Below are 21257 nucleotides of genomic sequence, written 5' to 3' on the forward strand. Positions count from 1 at the left end.
ATGTTATAGTAAAACATTAAAGAATACATAAGTATTTATATTATATATTTTAAAGGATTAAAAAGTTACAATGCAGTGCATTAAATCTTTAATTTCAAATATACGGCAGTACCAAGTATCTCCCATTCTTTATAAGCGAGTAATATCCGTTGCAAAGTGGAAAACCCCTATAAGATTTTATACTGTACAAGATGACGACTCAGGTAACCACATGTTATATTTCTAATAAAGTTATTATTTTTATAAAATAGTTGTTTCAAGTACTGACTTTAAATTGCGTTTATGTAAAAATTCTGTGTTTTTTTTTATAAATTAGGCTTTTTTTTTAAATAAATGTCATTCTATAACATCCCAATTATATCTATGTTATGTTATTTTTCAGATATAATAAATGATTTATGTAAAGGAGACGCAGATTTAGAAAAACGACTTAAAATTTTGATGTTGGAAGTGGAAGTGATGCGTCAAGATGGTCGTCCAGCACCAAGCATACTACGAAAACATCACTGGGAACATTTACTGACTCTTGCAAGTAGGAACCAAAGGTCTGGCTATCTAGTATATCTATGGAAAACACAAATGTCAAAAGAAAATGAGAAGGTAAAGAATTTGATATTGAAAGAAAGTCTACTTTCCACTTCTTTCATATATTTTTATTGTAATTACATTATCTGTATCAGCTTAACATATTTCTATATGATTTATACAACTAGGAAGGGAAGATGGATATTGTAAATTTTTCAAAGTAGTGTTTTATAGTTCTGGTCAGGTAAAATTACATACTAATTCTTTATATTGGACTATTCAATTACGCAACTATCATGGTGTAATTTTTCTGTAATATTTTCTTAAAGGCAAAGAAAGAAGCAAGAAGAAGAGAAATGGCTTTAAAAACTGATGAAGTGGAAGAGAAGGAGTTTCCAGATGACCTCATGTATGGAATCAAACATCAAACTTTGTTTCTGCGAATTCGTGACCAGTCAATTAACCAGTTTGACAATTATAGGTAAGGTATGTTTAACAACAACAGTGATCAAAATTTCATCATATGCAAAATGTCATTTGGTTCAAAAATTAAAGATGTGGCTTTTTTTAATATCAAAGTTACTGACTTAATCATTTTTTTAGAGCATTTCTCATACATAGTTGAAATTTTATAGGACTGGTAACTTCTTCATAAATATTTTATAAATGTGTTTTCTAGAGCACTTCAAGCAATGATGTGGGGTCAACCAATTGTTATAGATTGCTCTTATGAACAGAACATGGTGTGGAGGGAAGCTGTTAATGCAGCCAAACAAATGACATTAGTGTTTGGCGATAACAGAATACATAAGGAGCCATTCAACATTCACATGTGCAATGTAGACTTAGAGGGCCACTTTATGAAACAATTACGTAAAAATATTCCATCATTAGAAGAGCCATGGTTTCCTTTAAATATTCACACTAAGAGTTACTTGGATATTTTTCCAAAGCAAAAACTGGTTTATCTGACACCACACTGCAGGGAAGAACTGACAACATTCGATCATGATACCGTTTATATTATTGGTTGCATGGTTGATAAGGTAAGTTTTTAACATCAACATTCTTTTGATCAAATCAGTTTTATAAATAGTAACTCAACCATATTTCAGATAAACACCGAACCACTTTCACTAGCCAGAGCAAAACGAGATGGATTGAAAATGGCGAAATTACCTTTGGACAGGTATATGGAGTGGGCGCCCGGTGCAAATAAAAGTTTGAACATAAATCATATGGTTCCGATTCTATTAGATTTAAAGGTATCAGGTGACTGGGATCATGCATTACGTCATATACCAAGAAGAAAGCTCATGGAAACCAAAATAATGGCTATGCAAAAGAGGATTGGAAATAGTCCACTAGCCAAAGAAGAAATATTTAAAAATTTCAATATGATCAGAAACAATAGAATACAGTCGTTTAGAAATAACCGGGTGAAATCTAAACAATCTTTGTTGTGTGATGATGATAGTATATAAAAATAAAAAGGTCTAATAATTTTTTTATTTTTATTTCTCATTAAATCTTAGTAAATAAACATATTCCATAATATTTGCAAAAGAAATCCCTAAACAATAAATGTTTAACCTAGATTTGTACAATATCAAATTATACTTCATTTTTTATTAACAATTTAGGTATGTACAACAAACTTTAATCAAATAAAAATGTCACTAATAATAACTAGTGAAGATTGATGAGATGTAAATGCTCATGTGAGAACATTAATGTGATGTTGAAACTGCTCTCCTACAACACGTGTGATAACATAAAATATATCACCATTAAATATTTGCTTCAAATTTACTCAAATTTGAACAGACCCACTGAAATTTTTTTTTTACATGATTCAAATGAGTTACGCAACATCAATGTTGTTTTTTTCAATTACCAGCACACAATTTTTGTGTGCAAAGTGATTTTTAAACTTTAATTAATTAAACATGTATATCTTTACAATCTTCGTTCATCTAGTGAAGCACAAACCTTACTTCTACCTACAATTGCACACGATTTTACTCTAAATATGCCTTGCATATTTAAAACTTACTATGTGCTATATACTTCATGCATTTTATGTATACAAAAAAAAATCAAAATACATAATGTCAACATTAATAATAAGAAAGAAAAACCTTTTTAGATTATATTATAGATGATCTGCTATAATAAGGCGGTATGCAAAAAGCACTCCAAGTATATCAACACAATCCTAACTCGAAAATGATTAATTACGAATTGTTAACATGATTTCTTATTGTGCAATTATATGCAAACTAATTATCTAATTATTATAATATGTACTCAGTGTATTTATAAAGATGTGCGTTTTTAATTTAAATGTTAGCACATGTTATTGAAGAGAATGTTGTATAAATGCAAAAAGGGAAAAATATTGTACTTATGGTGGAGTTTCAGAAAAAGTAGTTAAATGTTGCCAGTAATATGTACAATAGTTGCAAGGAGCATGTCGGTCAGTGCTAGCATAATTTTATATTCTTGCAATATTAGGAGAACCAATTAGAGGTGTATTACACTTCGAGTTTCTAGTCCGGGGCAGCAAGGCATGTTTGCTAAAGTTGATGTAGAAACCTTTAAGGTCCAGGGTCGCAAACCTTTAGTCACCAAGTGATCCACTTTATTTCTAACACAAAAATTAAAATGAATAGGCACTAAAAACCTTATTTAATTTTTTTCCACTTTAGTCTTTTGAGACTATGTATTTATACAAAAATAATTTCTCTTGATTTTAAATATGACCCGAACTTGTGATTCATTTGAAACTGCGACCAAGAATGGTGCCTACCCCCGTTTTATGTATTGTTATCAATGTTCAATGTGCATCGAGTTTTGTTATTTGCATTGTCTATTTAGTGTGTAATCACTAGATTTGTGTTGATACGCATGTCAGGTTGTCATGTTGTGTGAGATCTCGTGTGCGCTACGCCGGAGGCAGCTGGCGCATGTCGACGTCCGCGACTGAGGCGGCTGGTGCTGGTGCAGCAGGGGCAGCAGGGGCAGCAGGGGCGCGCTGCTTGATGGAGGCGAGGATCTCCTGCAGGTTGGAGGGCAGCGCGATGTCGGCCAGCGGCACCGCGCCCGCCGCGCTCACCGCACCGCCCGCCTCCATCTCCGGCGGCGTCATCGGACGCGACGGAGAATATGCTTCCTCCTAAATAAAGATTTTTTTGTTATTACAAAAAACATTTACGACACGATACCGCAGCTGAAACTGATAAATACCGCATGATCTATTATAGATGAATCCGCCTGGGCCATCTTCAATATCTGCTGCTTCTGTTCTTCAATTTGTCTGTTGAGCTCCTCCATCTTGGTGCGCAGCGAGGTGGTGGCGGGCGCGGAGCCGCTACTCGTCGACGAGCCCGGGCTGTACGCCTCCTCGTCGTCCGCGGACGCTGTGTCATAATTGTAAAATGTAGCACAACTAAAAAAATATCTAAACACTACTAGTGCAACATTTAATATGAGTCGAATGTGAGGATTTACACATAAATTTTAGTTACCTAAGGTGGCTGCGATCTTGTCTTTAACAGAGGTGGAGAGAGCGGGCGAAGTGTAAGTCGGCAGTGGAAGTGCACGGCGCTTGGGCGAGCTGGGCGGTGTGAAACCGCGCCCGCCCACCGGCGGCGTGTACGACCGCTTGCGAGCCTCGCCTATCACCTAGTTAAATTTAATTATACCTTAGCTTGTTTTCAAAGTTTAAACACTTGTGTGTACAAAGATAACAATAATATTTGTATACAGGTGTTCGACAATTGAAAATCACTATTAGAAATGCACCAATTTAAATAAATTAAACATAACACGTAAATAAAATATACCCATATTGTGCAAATTAAGTCAATATAACTAATGTAGCAACTTATTTACCGAATAAATTTATTTTCATTATTAATTGAAAGCAAATCAAACAAGCTACAAAATGTGTTATCCTGAAGTTATCAAAAATGCGATCATTTGATTATTTACACGCGCCATCTTTATTCAGGGGTGGCGAACCTTTGTGATTGGCCACTGACATGTTATTAAAACTTTTTTAAATAACCTACAACGTGATTATATCAAACAAAAAAGTCACACTTCATATTAAAATTTCGATAATCGATTGCAACGTCAATGGTATTTATTTTATCCAAAAAATATATCCTATAATATTCCTAATGAATTGAATGTTAGTATAACTTGAGGATAACAACCTTAAATTGAAATTTCTAAGTATTTATGGTTTCTCTAAATACCCACATCATGAAGGTACGTTGGACACAATCTTTTTCATAAGGTTTAATGTCAGACAATATTACTTGTACAATTATAATAGAAAATCTCGTTTTACCAAGACGAGATTTGTTAATTTTAACCAAGAGATGTTATGTGAAAGGGAGTTATAAATTATGTTAATATTAATTTAAGTTATTAAGAAGTAAAAGTTGAGGTTTACGCGTTAAGGACAATAAAATCATAAATGTATAAGATTAGGGATCATGAATACATAGTTTTTATATTTTTTTAACTACACAATGTGAATTAAGCGAAAGAAGTATCCGGGTCATAAAAAAATATAATTTTTTCTTGCTGACGATAACGGAATCTGCTCCCGGGATTTTCAGGATTAATGTTTCAGATTTTGGGTCATTTTTAATTATTTAATTACATAATACCTTTTAAACTTAACGAAGTTAAAAAAAACTTTCTACAAAGGAAAAAGGGATTTGGATAAAGGAAATATTTAATATTCACGTTTAAATAAAACCTCTTGAAACCTCGACTCTTTACAAAATTAACCTATAATCTAGACGTTTTTAACAATACTAATACATAATTTTACAATTATCTTAATGAAATAAACAAAATTGTGAAAATAACTTTATTAACCTACAATAAATTAATAGGTTTTATATCTTTTTTTTTTTATTAACAGTGATGTTATATTACATATATTGTACATAATAAATGCATTTTTCAAATGGCGGACTTTGATCTTAATACTAATGCAAAAGGAAAACTTAACAACTAATATTTTATTTACAAGCTGAAATTAGACATAATTACTTATTCCACCCGTTCTCAACTAACCTTAGCGGGAATGATTTCTTTGGGAACAATGGGAGGCAATCTTTTTTTTCTCTGTCGTATAACTATCGCTATAAGTAGATGTGTCTTGACTTCCAAACCAGGCCCATCTAGAGGGAGGAGAACCGGGGGCAAAGACGAGTTCGCAGACAATGGTACGATGTAGAAGTCTTTCACTGTCGCAGTGTTTGACACTTTGACAACTCCCAGTCTGAAAATACAACAATTCAATAAAAGATAATTGATCAAACAACTGTACAAATCTATTTTTCAATATGTTTTTTTTATATTTAGCCATGTTAACATACCTATTTCGACTACTAAGATAACTGTATAAGGCTATATATTGCATTTTTTCTTCATCATTTGCGGCTTGCAATCTCAGTATGACAATATCTTTGTTGCCGGCTCGTTTCATTTTCAAAATATAATCCCAAACAGTCTCCGGGTTTATTCTACCGACTACATCCAACTCTGCGGCTAGATCTTCTTCTAAATCCATAGCATTGCCTGAAACCTGATGTCATTTCATTAAATATATGAAAAATTCACGTAAAAATGATAACTTATATAATTAATGATTGTTTACTTCGTGGGCTGCGACATAGAATCTAGCGACATCCACCATATTGATGCAGCCATTCCAAACAATCGGTGCGGAGTTCTCTACAGTACTGCTCGGCTCCTGATCACTCTCCACTTCTGTAAAGACCAATGTAAATAAGAAATTGAAGAAATATACATAAAACAAGTTTTTATTTTCACATTTTTCAAAGGTTCAAGATAAAATATATAGCACTTTTTTAAAGGTTTTTGATTACAAAATTGAATATACGAAATTAATAAATATTTACCAGGTGCTTTATCATGTTTTGGTAAGTATGTGTCTGTTGGTATTATACTGGTGTTGATTGAGAAAGACTTTGATGGATCATAGTCGACTTCACTATAATTAGTTATTTCATTTTTATAATCATCATAAACATCTTCTCTAGACTTTCGTAGATCTTCTTCGGAAAACGCCGATGTTATCATCGGTTCATGTGGATCGTATTCCGGATGAGTTTCTTTAAGCATTGCCGATTTCGGTCTTTCAATAGAATCTGAATCTGTTGAACTATAAAGAAAAAATATTGTAAATAATATAAATTCACATTAACTGTAAATTAAAACAATTTTAAAGTTAACTTACTCGTTTTTGCTCTTGTATGTATTCTCTTGAGATTTGGACCTATGTTTAATCTTGTCTTCTGTACTTTGTCTATGTTTCGATCTTGATCTACGTCTAGATGATTCTCTGGAGCGGGAGCGCCGTCGCGAACGTCCCGAAGAACGCGAGCGATCGCGCTCTCGTGAAATCGATCTCGCGCTATCTTTAGAATGCCTCTTAGATTTCAATCTGGATCTAGACCTGTGTTTCGATGTCTCACTGGAATCTGCCTTGTCTTTACCGGAGTCCACTCTCGATCTGGATTGCGATCGTGATCTAGATTTCATATCAGATCTGCGTCTGTGCTCCTCTTTTTCTTTTCTTGTTGATTTCCTTCGTGATGATCGTGATTTTCTACTATCTAAATCCTTCTTAGATTCACGTTTACTTTTAGAGTGGCTCGATATTCCATTCTCTTTGTCCTTCTTTTTACTACTGCCATGCTTTTTACTTGATTTATGACTGACCGATTCAGTTTTCTTAGTCCTAGAAAGAAAAATTATATCATTTAACATTTTTGTTTTGTTTTATTCCAATACATACCAATATGTTGACGATATTTTTTCAAGACGAAATTAATACAACCTTAATGAATTGTGTTAATATAAGTTATGAACAAACTTACGTATCCTTAGTTTCCTGTGCAGCTTGCTCATTGCCCATTGAGTCATTGAGAGCTGTCACAACATCTTCCACTGGAACATTGGGATCTAACTCTGTTGATACTGACTCTTTCGTTTCCATTACCTAAAAAAACATTTATTATTTACTAGTTACAACTTTATTTACCCAAAATTTTTCTATTTCTAATTTAACTGTTTATGATAGGAAAAAGTATCTTTCTAAACATACCTCTTCTCCTTTATGTGTTTTCAGCACATACGTTTTGTTTGCAGCCAAAAGGTCTAATTCAGATTTCTTTATCAATTCTAGCGAATGCTTAACTTCTTTATCTCTCCATTGCGCTAGTTCTTGGCTGGCTAATTCTTCTGGGGATAATCTTACCTGAAATACGATTTTTAAATAAAGACAAATTCTACTGTAGAAAATCTATTAAAGAAACTTTATATACATACCAACTGTTGAGGTGTTATGGTACGATCGCATATTTTCTGCCAGAGCGATAGATTTTTCCTATCCTTAATATTAAACATTAGGGATCTATATTTGGCTTTATATTTCATACCGACATCTCGGAATAGTTCGTGCAATTCAAATTCTGTGTCAATTGCAAATTGCAGAATTTCGTCCTCGGTAAATTTAGGACCCGAAGTCTCAGCCATTCTGATGCTCATCTGCTCTTGCAGAGCTTTCTTTACATTGTCCCTGATCGGTTCTGCCGACGTTAATTTCATTTTAGGCTCGGAGACGTCTTTCCTCCGCGGCGTCGTTGGTGTAACTGATGGCGTCTACAATGAATTCATTATCGTGAGTGCGCCAAACTCATGTAATCAATGTGTAAACATATCAAGGTCACTACACTACAAAATGTATGCGTGTTAATATATTCGTCAAGCCCTTATACAGGAAAAATGAAAAAATAATAAAGTCAATTATTTCCTTTTTAGATATCTACTAGTTGTCGCCCGCGACTTAGTCCGCGCGGAATTAAAAAAAACTGAATAATTAGCCTATGTGTTCTTCAAATTACATTCTACGTCTGTGACAAATTTCATCAAGATCCGTTTAACCGTTCCGGAGATACCTTCAAAAATCCATCCATCCATCCATCTAAATATTCGCATTTATAATATTAGTAAGAAGTAAGATAAAATCAAAATGGATACCTTACATCACATGTATTAAATGTTATTCAAAGAAATTTATTTTTATTACATTCAGTGCAATTGAAGTGTAGAGATCAATTTGAAGATGATTTAATTTAAGATGATTGAAGTGATTCATTATTGTCAAATAAAATCTATGGAAATCTAAGATAAAAATTATAAAATATTTGATGCCAAAACTTTCGAGTTATAAAACTTCTTAAAGATTGTGTTGTTTTCAATATTGTATGACATCATAAGACTATAAATGTGTAATCAAAACTCTGACGTAATCTTAAGACTTTAAGTTCGTTTTTCTACTCACAATAGACACACAACACGTGAATACTAAGTGACTAATATTCCACAGTGGAATATTTGTGTCTGGAGCTTAATCTAAAATGTTATGACCGCGTCAAGTGGTGCATTTATATTCGACTTGCCCAGAAATAAAAAATATTTTATATTTCTTTTGGCTTTCTTTCTAACTTGCAAATATTTTCGACTAGTTTTTATCCGCAACTTTGCCTGCACGAGATTTAAAAAAAAACGTAGTAAGTAGCCTAACCACTCTTCCAGACAGTAATCTAACGCCGCCTGTCGAATTTCATTCAAACCCGTTTAGTCGTTTTGGACTTACCTAATAACAGACATCCATAAATCATAAATTTTGCATTTACAATATTGATATGAGGTATGAAGTTTGATTACCTGTATACCTAAATTATACCAAATACACAAGATATAAATGTTTTATTCAGTTTTTAATCAAGTAAAAAATAAAAAGTTAACCATTTGTTTCCACTACCGAAACATTTATAGAAAACCATAACCTTCTCGTTCTCTCGGAAAAAATATGTTTTTCTATAGATTTTCAGTCGTATTTGTAAATCAATCAAAATCACATTGAATCTATATTTACTTTACTACAGATTTATACTACTAGCTGTCGCTCGCGACTCCGTCCAAGCTGAATTAAATTGTTCCGGAAATACCTTCAAACATACATCCATCCATCCATGCATCTAAACATTCGCATTTATAATATTAATAAGTAAAATATAAGGCCAATTTTCGACTTTTAACAATTTATTTTTATTGGGTTAATTGGGCGGTTTTATTTTAATAGCTATAATAATAGTTCAGATTATCTTACCTTTTCATGTGATGACTGAGATCTGTTTGAGGCGCGTACAGTCTTACGAGATTCACTTGTTCTAGTAACAGGAGCAGTATTGTGGGACTTCAGAGTGTCTAAGATCTGAGGCTGAGTTATGGACTTGGGTGTTGCCAAAAATTTAGTCTGCAACGGTTTAGCTTCTTCTTTTGGTGTAACCGGTTTGACTGAAATTTTTTCTTTGAAATCATGTGGACCTTGTTTCAACAGTTCAGTCTGTTTCTTAGGTAATCTCTCAAAGTTTAACGTTGTCTGAATTTTATTTGGTTCACCGACAGACTTCTTACGAGATGGATTTGGTTTGATAGTGCTGAGTGTACCGGGGCGAACAACTTCGAAAGTTGGATTCTTTTGCAGCCACAACTTGAGATTTTCTGCAGTCGGAGCATTTGGTCCTGCCAGTAATCTTCCAGACTTTCGTTCATATACGATGACCTGGAAATTTATTTATAAGTTATTTTTTTCTATTATCTTGAAAAATATGTTATAAACAGAAATAAGTTTGGAAAAAATAAAATTAAAAAATTATGATTTATACATATATGAATTTCTAGTATTCTTAATGTTATACCTATAGTTAAGATGAACTATGTTGAGAGATACAATACTTTTTTTGCAGTAAAAAAAAACATACCCTTGACTCTGCTTTTATTTTTTCTGGTCCCGCTTCATCTGTTTTCAATTGAGGTTGGCTGCCTAAAGAATCTTGTGCATGTTTCAAAATACAAGCATCGCTACAGTAAATGCTGCTTGCTCGGGCTGACTTCTTACACACTATGCAGTTTGTTTTAGATCCCGTGTCTTTGGGCAGTATTGATGATGCAAGTGATCTTGTTTCGTGACTTTCAACATTTTTTGCAGCTGCAGCAACCTAAAAAATTATTAAATTTTTACCTGATAACTAAAAACTAACAATAGTACAGTTTTGTTGAGATTTAGGCTGTATTTGTTGTATTAGTCTACCTATATAACTGAGGAAAATAGGAAGCTTTTAGTTTAACTTAAAAAATTGTTATTGTTACGTTCGTAAACTAAAAATTACCTTGTTAGTTTTAGTTTTAATGCTTTTGACGCAATTGGGACATCTCCATTCAATGCCTTGGTCTTCCATTTGCTGACCCATTGCCTTTGTAATGTTAACGCACTTTCCATGGAACCAATCTTGGCAACTGTCACAGCAGATCATGAAACGGTTGTTGTGTGGCTGTTTACAAATACACCATAGCCTGCAAACCAAAAATATCAATTATGTTAGCACATTGTACATACAAGATCTTTTATGTCGTCTAATTTAGTTAAATTACTCAATTTTCCTTGTACCTGTTTGGATCATCCTCAGAGTTTAGGCTTTCTTGAGATTCAGCAGAAGGTTCTTCGACTACAGGAACTGTTTCCTGCTTCCTTGTACTTAATTTCCTATTAACATACTGCTTTGAGACATGTTGGAGCACAGGTTCAGGGGTTTGTATAACTGGAGACAGTGGTGCGGCCGCTACTGGAGTACCCATATTGGATCCAGTAGACTCAACTTGACTTTTCCGTTTAGAAGCTCTTGTGGCTGGTGCCTCAATAGGCGGTAAAGTAATGACACGTCCATCTCTCCTCACAATCTCTATTGGATCTTTTTTAGGCAGCATTGTTTTCATTGTTTTAGACATTTGTAGAGAAGATGCCATTGTAGTTGGAGAATGTTGAGGCATCGTTGATGGGACTAAAGGTTGCATTTTAGATAATGTATCAACTTTACCGAGAACTTGTTTATCAATAACCTCCTGTAAATTCTCCGAGCTTTCCACTAGTTGTGCAACATGCATCAATACATCTTCGGGTAAACCTTCTTCTATTGGTTGTAAATCGGAAAGATCCAATGATGGTAATAATGGCCCAGTCAAACCTGGGCTAGCATTTGAAGATATATTTGGTTGGATTTTCATAGGTGTTGTTGCTGTATCTTGCAGAATTTGTGCTAGACTTGCATCATCTAACTGTGGGATAGCATCAAAACTCTTTCCAGGCTTTTCTATGGGAACCTTATTACTTTGCTTTAGATAGGTTTTCTGTACCACTGGAGATTTAAGCTTATCTGAAATATCATTCTTAGGTTCCATAACCTTTGCATCATGTATCTCTGGTGATTTTAAAGTTAGGTTTAATTTTTTATTTGTAGGCATGGTATCTTTTTCAGGTTTAGACACAACTTTGGTATCTGTAGATACTCTCCTTATAACATCTGGAGTTGAGAACAAGGATGTCATATCCGAGAGCAGAGCAGTCACATGTGCTGGGGTTTTCTTTTCCTTTTTCATAGCTTTTTGTACTTGTTTGGAAACTACCTTGCCCTGATCAGTAATTGTCCCAGCGGTCACAGGTGATAGAAGACTTTCCTTATTTAGGGTCATTGCCGATTCTATTTCTTTCTTTTCAAACATAGCATTCTTTTGTTGAATCTTTTCTCTTATATCCTTTCGAACTATGCTCCTATTAGCTTTAGGTTTTGCAATTTTAACATCTGATTTAGTCTCCTTCAAAGACATAGCATTCTTTAAAATCCTTGGTTTTATTTTATTTTTCTTTAACTTCATGGACAATGACCTGTCCTTAGTATCTTTATAGTCAGAATCGGAGTCTCTGTCTGGTGCACTTTCACTTGATGAACTGATTGATGATGAATCGGTGTTTTCTTCATTTTTTTTCTCCGCTTCTGCTTTCCTTTCAGCATCAAGTTGCTTTGATTTAGTAAAGACAGGTAGAGGTTTATGTAAAAGGTCATTACCCTTCAATATCACAGATGCTTCTGCTGGGTTTATGATTATCTTTTTACCTTTAGGTATTATCTGCTGCTCCAAAATAGTGATCTTTTTATTACTTTGAACTGGTTTTGGTGGTGCAGTGTGTGTTATTTCAATGACTGGATCCTCAAAACCAATAAATGCTTCATTTCCTTGTGGTAATACTTGGCTTGGTGATGTAAGTGATGTGTAGCAGTGATCATTTTGAAATCCCACTAGACTATTTTCTCTTGTTTCTATCCTTAAAGACTGTAACATTTCAGCTCCACTGTCTGAAAATATTTGCAAAATCATAAATAAAAGCTTAACCAAAATTACTAGCGAATGATGCCCTTTATATGTGTGAAATGTACTAAGGTTCAAATAATAACCTTTAAAATCCAATTAATAATTTTTTTCTTATGACATATTTAAATAAAACTGTACTAAAAATAAGAGGCAACTTACCATACTTGATAATGCTGTTAGGTTCATTATAATAGCTATCAACAGATAGTGTGACATGTGGTATCTTATCATCTTCATTTTCAGAATCAGTGGCATCATCGGGCCGGCCCTCATGGCCAACACGGACTACACTTATACCAGCACTTTGTGATCCATCAGTCCCTGGAATATGAGTAGTAAATGTTAATATATATAATATAAAAAAATACTAACTATATCAGTTGCTTATATATCTGGATAATGAATCAGTCCCCAACTGTCTGACAGTCTTCTTTGTATAAATTAAAATAATGACACCACATAATACTTATTAATGTCAATATCTATGTTTCTTTATACCACTAAAATTCAACCACCTAATCTGGTAGAACAATATTTACTATTCTGCCACCAAGTTGTTTACAAACAATAAAGTGTCACAACTAAAAAGAGTTCAAGAGTTAAACTAAAAATATAAAATGTTTTATAACCAGCATTTATATTTCACTACGTAATAGGTTATTAAATGTAAACACCATTTATTATAAACTTATCTGCATCATTAATTTCTTGTGAAATATTATTTTTCTTTAGATAGATTTCTTAGTAGTTATCTTTTGGTTTATTAAAACAATTTAAAAAATAAATTGAAGTTAACCGTTTTATAATAATCAAAAAGGGAAAAGAACTTACCCATGAGAGTACCCAATAAGTTTTGATCCACAGACAGAGATCCATCCTTGTTGACAATAACAACAACTGAACTATCAGATTTAGATGAAGGTCCATTGAGATCTGTATAGTTAGTTATTACAGTATTGGCCATTTTTCTTATAAAGTTATGCCACTTGTATTTAAAACTCCTCTATATTTAGCCACTTAGAACACAAGCACCGCGTCTAACTATAAACACGCTAGACGCCATTTTGAAATCCAACAAGCTGCAAAAAGGCGCCGATTGTAGTCCTCTCTAATACCCTCAACACAGGTTGGTTTAGATTGTTTAAAAAACGATAAGTAAAATTGGATCAGAGAATATGATAAGGATTGGATCATTAATAACTTGTTTTAAATATTTTAAACGCGAATAAAACAAAACACATAATACCGACGTTCAACGTTGACGTGAATAACACAAAGTTGCCAGTTTCTCGAGGCTTCTTTGCTTTCTGGTTCACAAAAATAATGATTCGTTTTTATTTAATGATTTACTTTTTTATTGATTAGCTTTGTTTTACATTCGCATCACAATTAACAACAGATTGCAAATAAAATGTTTCCTAATATTTCTTGACAAAAAAACTCGAAGCTTTTGAGTGGTGCTCACTTACCATAGACAAAAGTGATAACGAACGTACGTACTGAAATGAAACGCGTTGCGTGAAATGAAATGTTAATGAGTTAATGCCTTTCCTTTAGGATCTGTCATTTTCTGGACACGAGTATCTTGGTTATTTTATGTAGTGTTACGATAATATTTACTAAAAATGAGTTATTCAAAGTTTGATCTTACCTTTAAAATAGGACAATATTTAGACCGACATCTCGTGTTTCCACTTTTAGAATTCTTAGCCGCTAAAGAGGTAATATTTATTTTTCTATTGCTGATGCTGACTGAAATGCTTTCGTACATTGTAAACTACTCTTATAAATTGATATAAATCTTGTTATATATTTCTTTTTTAATTGCAGACATATGATCAGTCGGAACTACTACAAGCAAAGTTGGAGATACTTAGTAAAACCAACATGATTGACTATGTTATAGACATTCGCAAATCCCTTTACCCCTCGGACGGTATTCCAGAAGTAAGACGAACTACACTGTTATATCCTACTTGTAATTGTAAACATCTTGTTTATATCTCAATAATATAAAAATAAATGTTTAAATGGATTAAGCATTATGGATGACTGTATTTCTAAAATGGCTCAATGGATCTTGGATGTAATTTGGCACAGATGTAAAACATCGTCAGGAAGAACAGATAGGCTACCTATTACTTTTTTTTAATTCCGCGCGGACGGAGTCGCGGGCGACTGCTAGTTATAAAATAAGTTAACATGAAATCTAAAATTGGTTGTTTTCTTTTTACTTTAGGAGATAAAGGCCCGCCGTGGAGTTGTTCTATCACAGCTACAAGAGCTGCAGGATGCAGTGGAACCTGTACTTCGACTCATGCAGAGAGATGATGTTATGAAAACCGTTGAAACTATGAGAGATCCTAAAACTCTTATTAACTACTTAACAACAAACAGGGAATTTGAGGTGATATTAATATTTTTATTTCTTATGTTTTATATAAATAAGTTAGTATAGTACAGAATTTACTCAATTGTCCATATAATCAAAGTATAATTCTTAATGTGGTATGTATGTTGAGTCTACATTCGTTACATTATCTATATCAGGGATCCCCAAACTATTTTGGACAAGTGACCCCCATTTCCAAAATGAACCATTACCACAGACCCCCATGGCCAAATTATATACTTATAAGATCAATTATTGTTTTTTTTTTTTTTTTATTCTGACTTTGTTCAGTAGAAGAAGACAGAGTGAGAATTAGCAATGCTTTAAGTTCGATATTGACCCCTTTGGGAATTCCTGATCTATATCATTGTGACCCTGCAACTTACTTGCCTTGATGGATTTTAAAGTATTAAGTGTCATTAATTATATATTTTTATATGTTTTAGTTTAAAATTGAGATGATTGATAGCATGTATCAATTAGCTAAATATCGGTACGAGTGTGGTAATTACGAAGAGTCAGCATCATATCTTTATTTTTGTCAGCTTGTCATGTCACCAACTGATAAGGTAAGAATGTTATCTTAATTATATCAAGTAATTTACATAGAATTTTCATTTTATATATATAGTGTTTGCTTTAATTTTATTTTTAAACGAAGCAAAATAAATATGTTGCATAAAAAAAATATGATTTGCTAAAATTCCTTTTATCTAAGAGTACCAAATTGTTTAAGATATGGGATCCAGTAAACTGGTTGATTATTATTTTTAATGTACTTACAAAAATTAGTTGAATTCAAAAATGTGTGCAGATAAACTTTACAGATTGTTTTGCTTAAAGAAACAAAATATCTAATTAAAGCAACATAATATATTTAAGTAGTGAAGGAATCAGTTTTACATAAAACTCTAGAATCGTAATGAGGATGAAAGTTATTTCTATGTCCTTGCAGAAGTGGTATTGATTGAAACGACTCCCCACATATTTCACACTGGTAAACTAATAATGGAGACTTCCCGTTGCATTCTGTTTTCAATTTAGCCATAAAATGACTTACTTTATACCTAAAAAAATATTAAATTATTTTAAAGAAAATCTCAAAATCTAAATACAGTTATTGTTAAATTTTAAATACCTGTGATTATAGAGTTGTTCGTAGTTTCGGAATTTACGATCACAAGCATTACACAGTAGTAATTTGGGCAATGAGAATTTATAGCACATATTCAACCAAGGACAGAAAAGCCAATGTTGCTCTGCATTTTTGTATGACTGAAAACTCATGCTACAAGCGCTACATTCATAATTACTTGAAATCGTATGCCCTTTCGAGTGTTTTAGTAGTCTGGGAATACTTGTAAAAACTTTTTCACAATATTCACACTGTAAAAGCGATGATGTTTTTATTTCTCGTACACAGTCTGTGTTGTCTTCTTTCCCACATTGTCCTGAATGATTCAAAGCTAAGTCTCGACAGGGCCAAACCTGGAAACACTCAGTGCAAGTCCACACAACTTGCCATTGTTGTTGGAATTCTGTCATGACATGTCTCATTGCATAATGTTTTTTCAATCCTGTTACATAAACAAAATCTTTTCCACATACATTACAAGGATGTGTGTTCATGTTTTTTGAAAATGGCCAAACAACATTAAAATTTTCCTTCTTTTTTGTATAATCTAGTGTTCTATTTAACATATGGATATTTTTCATAATTTGTGCATTAGTTTCTTTTACTTTTTCGAGACTATATTCAAGTGGGTTAATATTCTCATCAATTGAATTGTTTTCAAATGGAATATTTTTAAATAAATCTGCACCACTTGTTGTCTCTCTATCCTTAGTATTCCCGTTAGAGTCATTGAGCACTGATATTTTCATGATTTGAGGCCTATCTTTACCAATAGAGATTTTCGTTGGCTCTTTCCAATTTGGTTGGAAGTTTGAATATGGACTAGAATTGTTGGATATCTCTTTGCAACATGAATCTAAATCTATATATTTAATTTCATCACCTGATACCGCCTTTATAACTAATCGTGAATTTTCTGGACACTTCTTCTTCTGTTCTGTAATCCCATCCAACCATTCACTGAATGTTGTTTCAGTAAAATCATTATTGATTGTTATAAATAAAGATTTAAAATCAAAATCCTCCTCAAATTTATGTACTATTAACTTCGCTGACATTTTTGCAAATGTCTATTTGACATATTTTTATCTTAAAAAATTAGTCATAAAAAGTCGTCTAAAGGCAGATGACTGAAAAAAGGTTGTAATACACTACTTATCTTGAAAAAAATAAAGGGAATTGATACACAAATTTTAATATATCATTTCATTTCTTTTCATTTTCATGACCTTTTAATTATGTACATTTAGTTCAAATTACATATTCAATATATAATATTTGATATTTTATTTATTAATATTGTACTTGTTGCAGAACTATCTATCCGTACTTTGGGGTAAACTAGCTAGTGAGATTTTGGTCCAAAACTGGGACGGAGCACTCGACGACTTGACTAAGTTACGCGAGTTCATAGACAACGGTGGCGGTGGAGCGACCGCCAGCAACATGCAGGCGCTGCAACAACGTACGTGGCTGGTCCACTGGTCGCTATTTGTGTTCTTCAACCATGTGAAGGGCAGAGACCTCATCATTGAGATGTTCTTATATAAACCATTGTAAGTGCACAACTTCTTTTTACGATAAAAGCTTGTTCGAATATTTATTACTCAATTAGTAATCGCCATCGGCTTCATCAGCGCAAAATAAACGCATCCTTGCTTTTTCGTTATCAGAAACATTAACAGGCTGATTACACCCACTCATTAGAGAAACGGTGCCCCCGACCGAGCGCTCGGTTTTTGTAAATACATAACCGAGTGCTTGTCCTAGCAATAGGCTGAGACAGTCACTCGGACCCTAGTCTATTTATTAGGCCGAGTACCCAGGGGTAATTGAGGGTTTCTGTGCAGTCTCGCTAAGTAGACAGATTTGAACAAGTTCACTCGACGACCAGTCGGCACTCAATGCATTTATGTCATTTTTCCCCGCGAATTTTTGCACGCTGTCTCGACGCAATTTTAAAAATATGCTTAACACTCACTCGGCCACAACACTTTCGGCTCAGTAACATTTTGCTGTCTCGCCACTTTACTGGGTAGGTGTAATCGGCCTATAAAAGTAAATACATCACGTCTACGAAATATTATTGTTTTTTCTTGATACATGTTAATAAAGTTGGAGTGTCTGTATGTAATGTATAGATAAAAATTATATAAAAGTGATGTTAATTGAGTAGCTGACTACTATAAATGTTGTCCTTTATTGCTTCAGGTATTTAAATGCTATTCAAACGATGTGTCCGCACATACTGCGTTACTTGGCCACTGCCGTCATTATTAATAGATCCCGGCGCAATGCTCTGAAAGACCTTGTGAAAGTAATTCAACAGGAAGCTTATACATACAGGTATAGTGTAATTAGATAACTAAAAAGAAGTAATTAATTGCTACGAATCCATTTTGTTCCAATTAACTTAAGAAAAATTAAGTCAAGTTTTCTTTAATATTATTTCAGAGATCCAATCACCGAGTTCATTGAACATTTGTATGTTAACTTTGATTTCGAAGCAGCGCGCAGGAAGTTGAATCAATGTCAAGCTGTTCTGCTCACCGACTTCTTTTTGATTGCTTGCTTAGATGAGTTTGTTGAAAACGCGCGCCTTATGATCTTTGAAACATTCTGCAGAATACATCAAGTTATCAGTATTGGGTACATACACTTTTATCTCACAGTCTTATGATCTAAATTACGAAAATTATTAAAATACTATCTATCGCCCGCGACTTCTTCCGGGCGGAAATTAAAAAAACGTAATAAATAGCCTATTTGTTATTCCAGATTATGTTCTACGTATGTGCTAAATTTCATCAAGATCCATCAAGTTGTTCCCGAGATACCTTCAAACGAACATCCATCAATCCATTTGCATTTCTAATATTAGAAAGATGAAAGAGAAATTATGTTATATAATATTAATATTGAAATATTAAACAGATATAAATCATTCTTGAGTTCTATTTTGTATGTTAAATTGCTGGTTGGTAAATATATTTTCAACTTTGCAGAATGTTGGCAGAGAACCTGAATATGCAACCAGACGAAGCTGAATGCTGGATTGTGAACTTGATTCGTAATGCTAGACTGGATGCTAAGATCGATTCCAAGCTAGGCCATGTTGTTATGGGCGCACAACCCCTTTCCCCATACCAACAGCTAGTGGAGAGAATCGATTCATTGGCTGTAAGGTCAGAAGCTCTTACTTCTATAGTGGAAAGGAAGCATAAAGCCCGCAATCAAGATGTAAGTTGTGATATAAATTTACTTATAATCCTCATATCCATGCGACTATGATATATTTATATTAAAGTTAACTCAAAAGGTGATGGCACTGAATGTGATAATTTTCTTATTTAATTTTTTTTTTAATTTCAGATCCGTTGGGGAGCACAAGAATTCTAGCATTCGGATAGAACTCTAATTGCTGGTGTAAATTAATATCTTTCTAAATAAAACATTCTATACAATGTGAATTTGTTTGATTTAATAAATAAAAGACAAAATCTTCACTTATACATTCTAATTTAATTACTTAATAACTACTCTACAGGTTTAATAGTGATAAATCTTGACAAAATAAAAGCAACCAGTATTGTTGACAAAACAAAAAATACCACAAATATGTAAAATGTATCCTCTGAAAAAACATCAGTAAATGCAGGTATTTGATTGTACAGTTCTTCTACAACATGCAGGTTGCCTTTGTTTGAGCGCACCATGTTGTTTACTTCTTTTTTGTTTTCTTTTTCTCAGATTTAGTTTGCACAACTGAAGACACTTGTTCCACTGGAGCCAGTGAGGAGATATGCTTATTCAATAATTGTAGAATTTCTAAGCATGTAAGGTTGCTACTTTTGATTACCACGTTTTTCACTTTTGCTGATTCTAAAAATAAAAACAAGATTATTATGTTAACTAAGGAAAATTAGATTTTAGTAAATAAATAGGATTTATGTAAAAATACAGATTTACCTGCAATTGAAGGAGCAATAGATATGTTAATTGTTGGTTCACTACGATCACACACTACCTCAGTTTTAAGGGAGCAGTTTGGATTTGTTACAGCAATTTTTGGTGAACTTATAAAATGAAGAAAGTTCCTAAAAAATAAAGCTTCTGATAATTAAAAGATTCGTTACTGAAAATATTTTTTAATTAAGGTTTTAAGAATGAAATTGTTCAAGTAGTTTCCCTTTGTGGAGGGCACACTTGATAAAATAACAATATCACTTAACGAAAGTTGAAACTGCAGATTACAAAACATTGTAGAACGATACTTCTGGAAATACGGGAAAATCAATAAACCTTTTAATGTTAATAAAAGTTAGAAAGAAAGAAATTCTATACTTAAAAGATGAGAAGAGGGAGTTCTTCGTTAACGCATTTGCAAACAAAATAAATAAAGTAAGTCAAGAATGAACTAGAGCGTAAAATATAGAAATGGGAATGTCGTGACGTATGACATGACGATGTACATCAGGAGTTAAAGGTTGTAAGGGTTAATTTTACCTTGTATGCCCAACATTATCACTAAAAGGATCAAATTTGACGGTGATTCTTTTAGCTGCCTTGAGATTTACACCCCTGAGTTGTTTCGCAATTGCTGATACTACACCCCCTGATCTTCGTACAGTTCCACTGTAAGGGATAGACATATTTTCTTTTTCTCCCGGAAAATCGAGGGATGCAAAAATAGTTAGCCATAGACAATCATCGTCCTAAAATGTTTAACATTTCACAGCGTATATAGAACTATTTTGCATTAATTTTTCCGCTTCATGTGCTATGGTTTTTTTAGTGACAGATTACATTTATACTCGTTTTATAGCTCTCGTGCACCTTATCAATGTTATGGCTTTACGTACTAACGAAACACTATTA

The 21257-nt window shown here is 33.3% G+C and overlaps 5 protein-coding genes across 5 annotated transcripts; 2 read left to right on the plus strand and 3 right to left on the minus strand.

The window, feature by feature from the left end:
* The first annotated feature begins 50 nt into the window (after positions 1-50).
* On the plus strand, positions 51-2016 carry LOC106717632 (mitochondrial ribonuclease P protein 1 homolog). The gene is made up of 5 exons (XM_014511520.2): positions 51-203; positions 383-600; positions 855-1006; positions 1205-1571; positions 1641-2016. The coding sequence occupies exons 1-5, from the start codon at positions 71-73 to the stop codon at positions 2007-2009; spliced, it is 1239 nt and encodes a 412-aa protein (XP_014367006.2). The 5' UTR covers positions 51-70; the 3' UTR covers positions 2010-2016.
* A 413-nt stretch (positions 2017-2429) lies between these two features.
* LOC106717631 (death-inducer obliterator 1) lies at positions 2430-14117 on the minus strand. Its single transcript, XM_014511519.2, has 17 exons — positions 13684-14117; positions 13012-13173; positions 11096-12836; positions 10818-11001; positions 10410-10646; positions 9755-10210; positions 7909-8241; positions 7685-7837; positions 7458-7579; positions 6815-7318; positions 6477-6739; positions 6212-6324; positions 5931-6139; positions 5626-5833; positions 4056-4212; positions 3775-3947; positions 2430-3703 (listed from the first exon to the last, which is right to left on the minus strand). The coding sequence occupies exons 1-17, from the start codon at positions 13814-13816 to the stop codon at positions 3473-3475; spliced, it is 5379 nt and encodes a 1792-aa protein (XP_014367005.2). The 5' UTR covers positions 13817-14117; the 3' UTR covers positions 2430-3472.
* Positions 14118-14377: 260 nt separating this feature from the next.
* Positions 14378-19843, plus strand: LOC106717652 (eukaryotic translation initiation factor 3 subunit E). Its single transcript, XM_014511559.2, has 9 exons — positions 14378-14573; positions 14683-14799; positions 15092-15259; positions 15691-15813; positions 17694-17935; positions 18591-18725; positions 18834-19028; positions 19385-19619; positions 19752-19843. Exons 1-9 carry the CDS (start codon positions 14478-14480, stop codon positions 19776-19778), a joined length of 1338 nt encoding a protein of 445 aa, XP_014367045.1. The 5' UTR covers positions 14378-14477; the 3' UTR covers positions 19779-19843.
* Positions 19844-19881: 38 nt separating this feature from the next.
* On the minus strand, positions 19882-20095 carry LOC106717654. The gene has a single exon (XM_014511561.2). The coding sequence runs from the start codon at positions 20093-20095 to the stop codon at positions 19916-19918; it is 180 nt and encodes a 59-aa protein (XP_014367047.1). The 3' UTR covers positions 19882-19915.
* A 5-nt stretch (positions 20096-20100) lies between these two features.
* Positions 20101-21118, minus strand: LOC106717653 (39S ribosomal protein L53, mitochondrial). Its single transcript, XM_014511560.2, has 3 exons — positions 20886-21118; positions 20349-20476; positions 20101-20261 (listed from the first exon to the last, which is right to left on the minus strand). The coding sequence occupies exons 1-3, from the start codon at positions 21029-21031 to the stop codon at positions 20101-20103; spliced, it is 435 nt and encodes a 144-aa protein (XP_014367046.2). The 5' UTR covers positions 21032-21118.
* Between the last annotated feature and the right edge of the window lie 139 nt (positions 21119-21257).

The sequence above is a fragment of the Papilio machaon genome, chromosome 2 (genome assembly GCF_912999745.1).
Source record: "Papilio machaon chromosome 2, ilPapMach1.1, whole genome shotgun sequence".
NCBI classification, from domain to species: Eukaryota; Metazoa; Arthropoda; class Insecta; order Lepidoptera; family Papilionidae; genus Papilio; species Papilio machaon.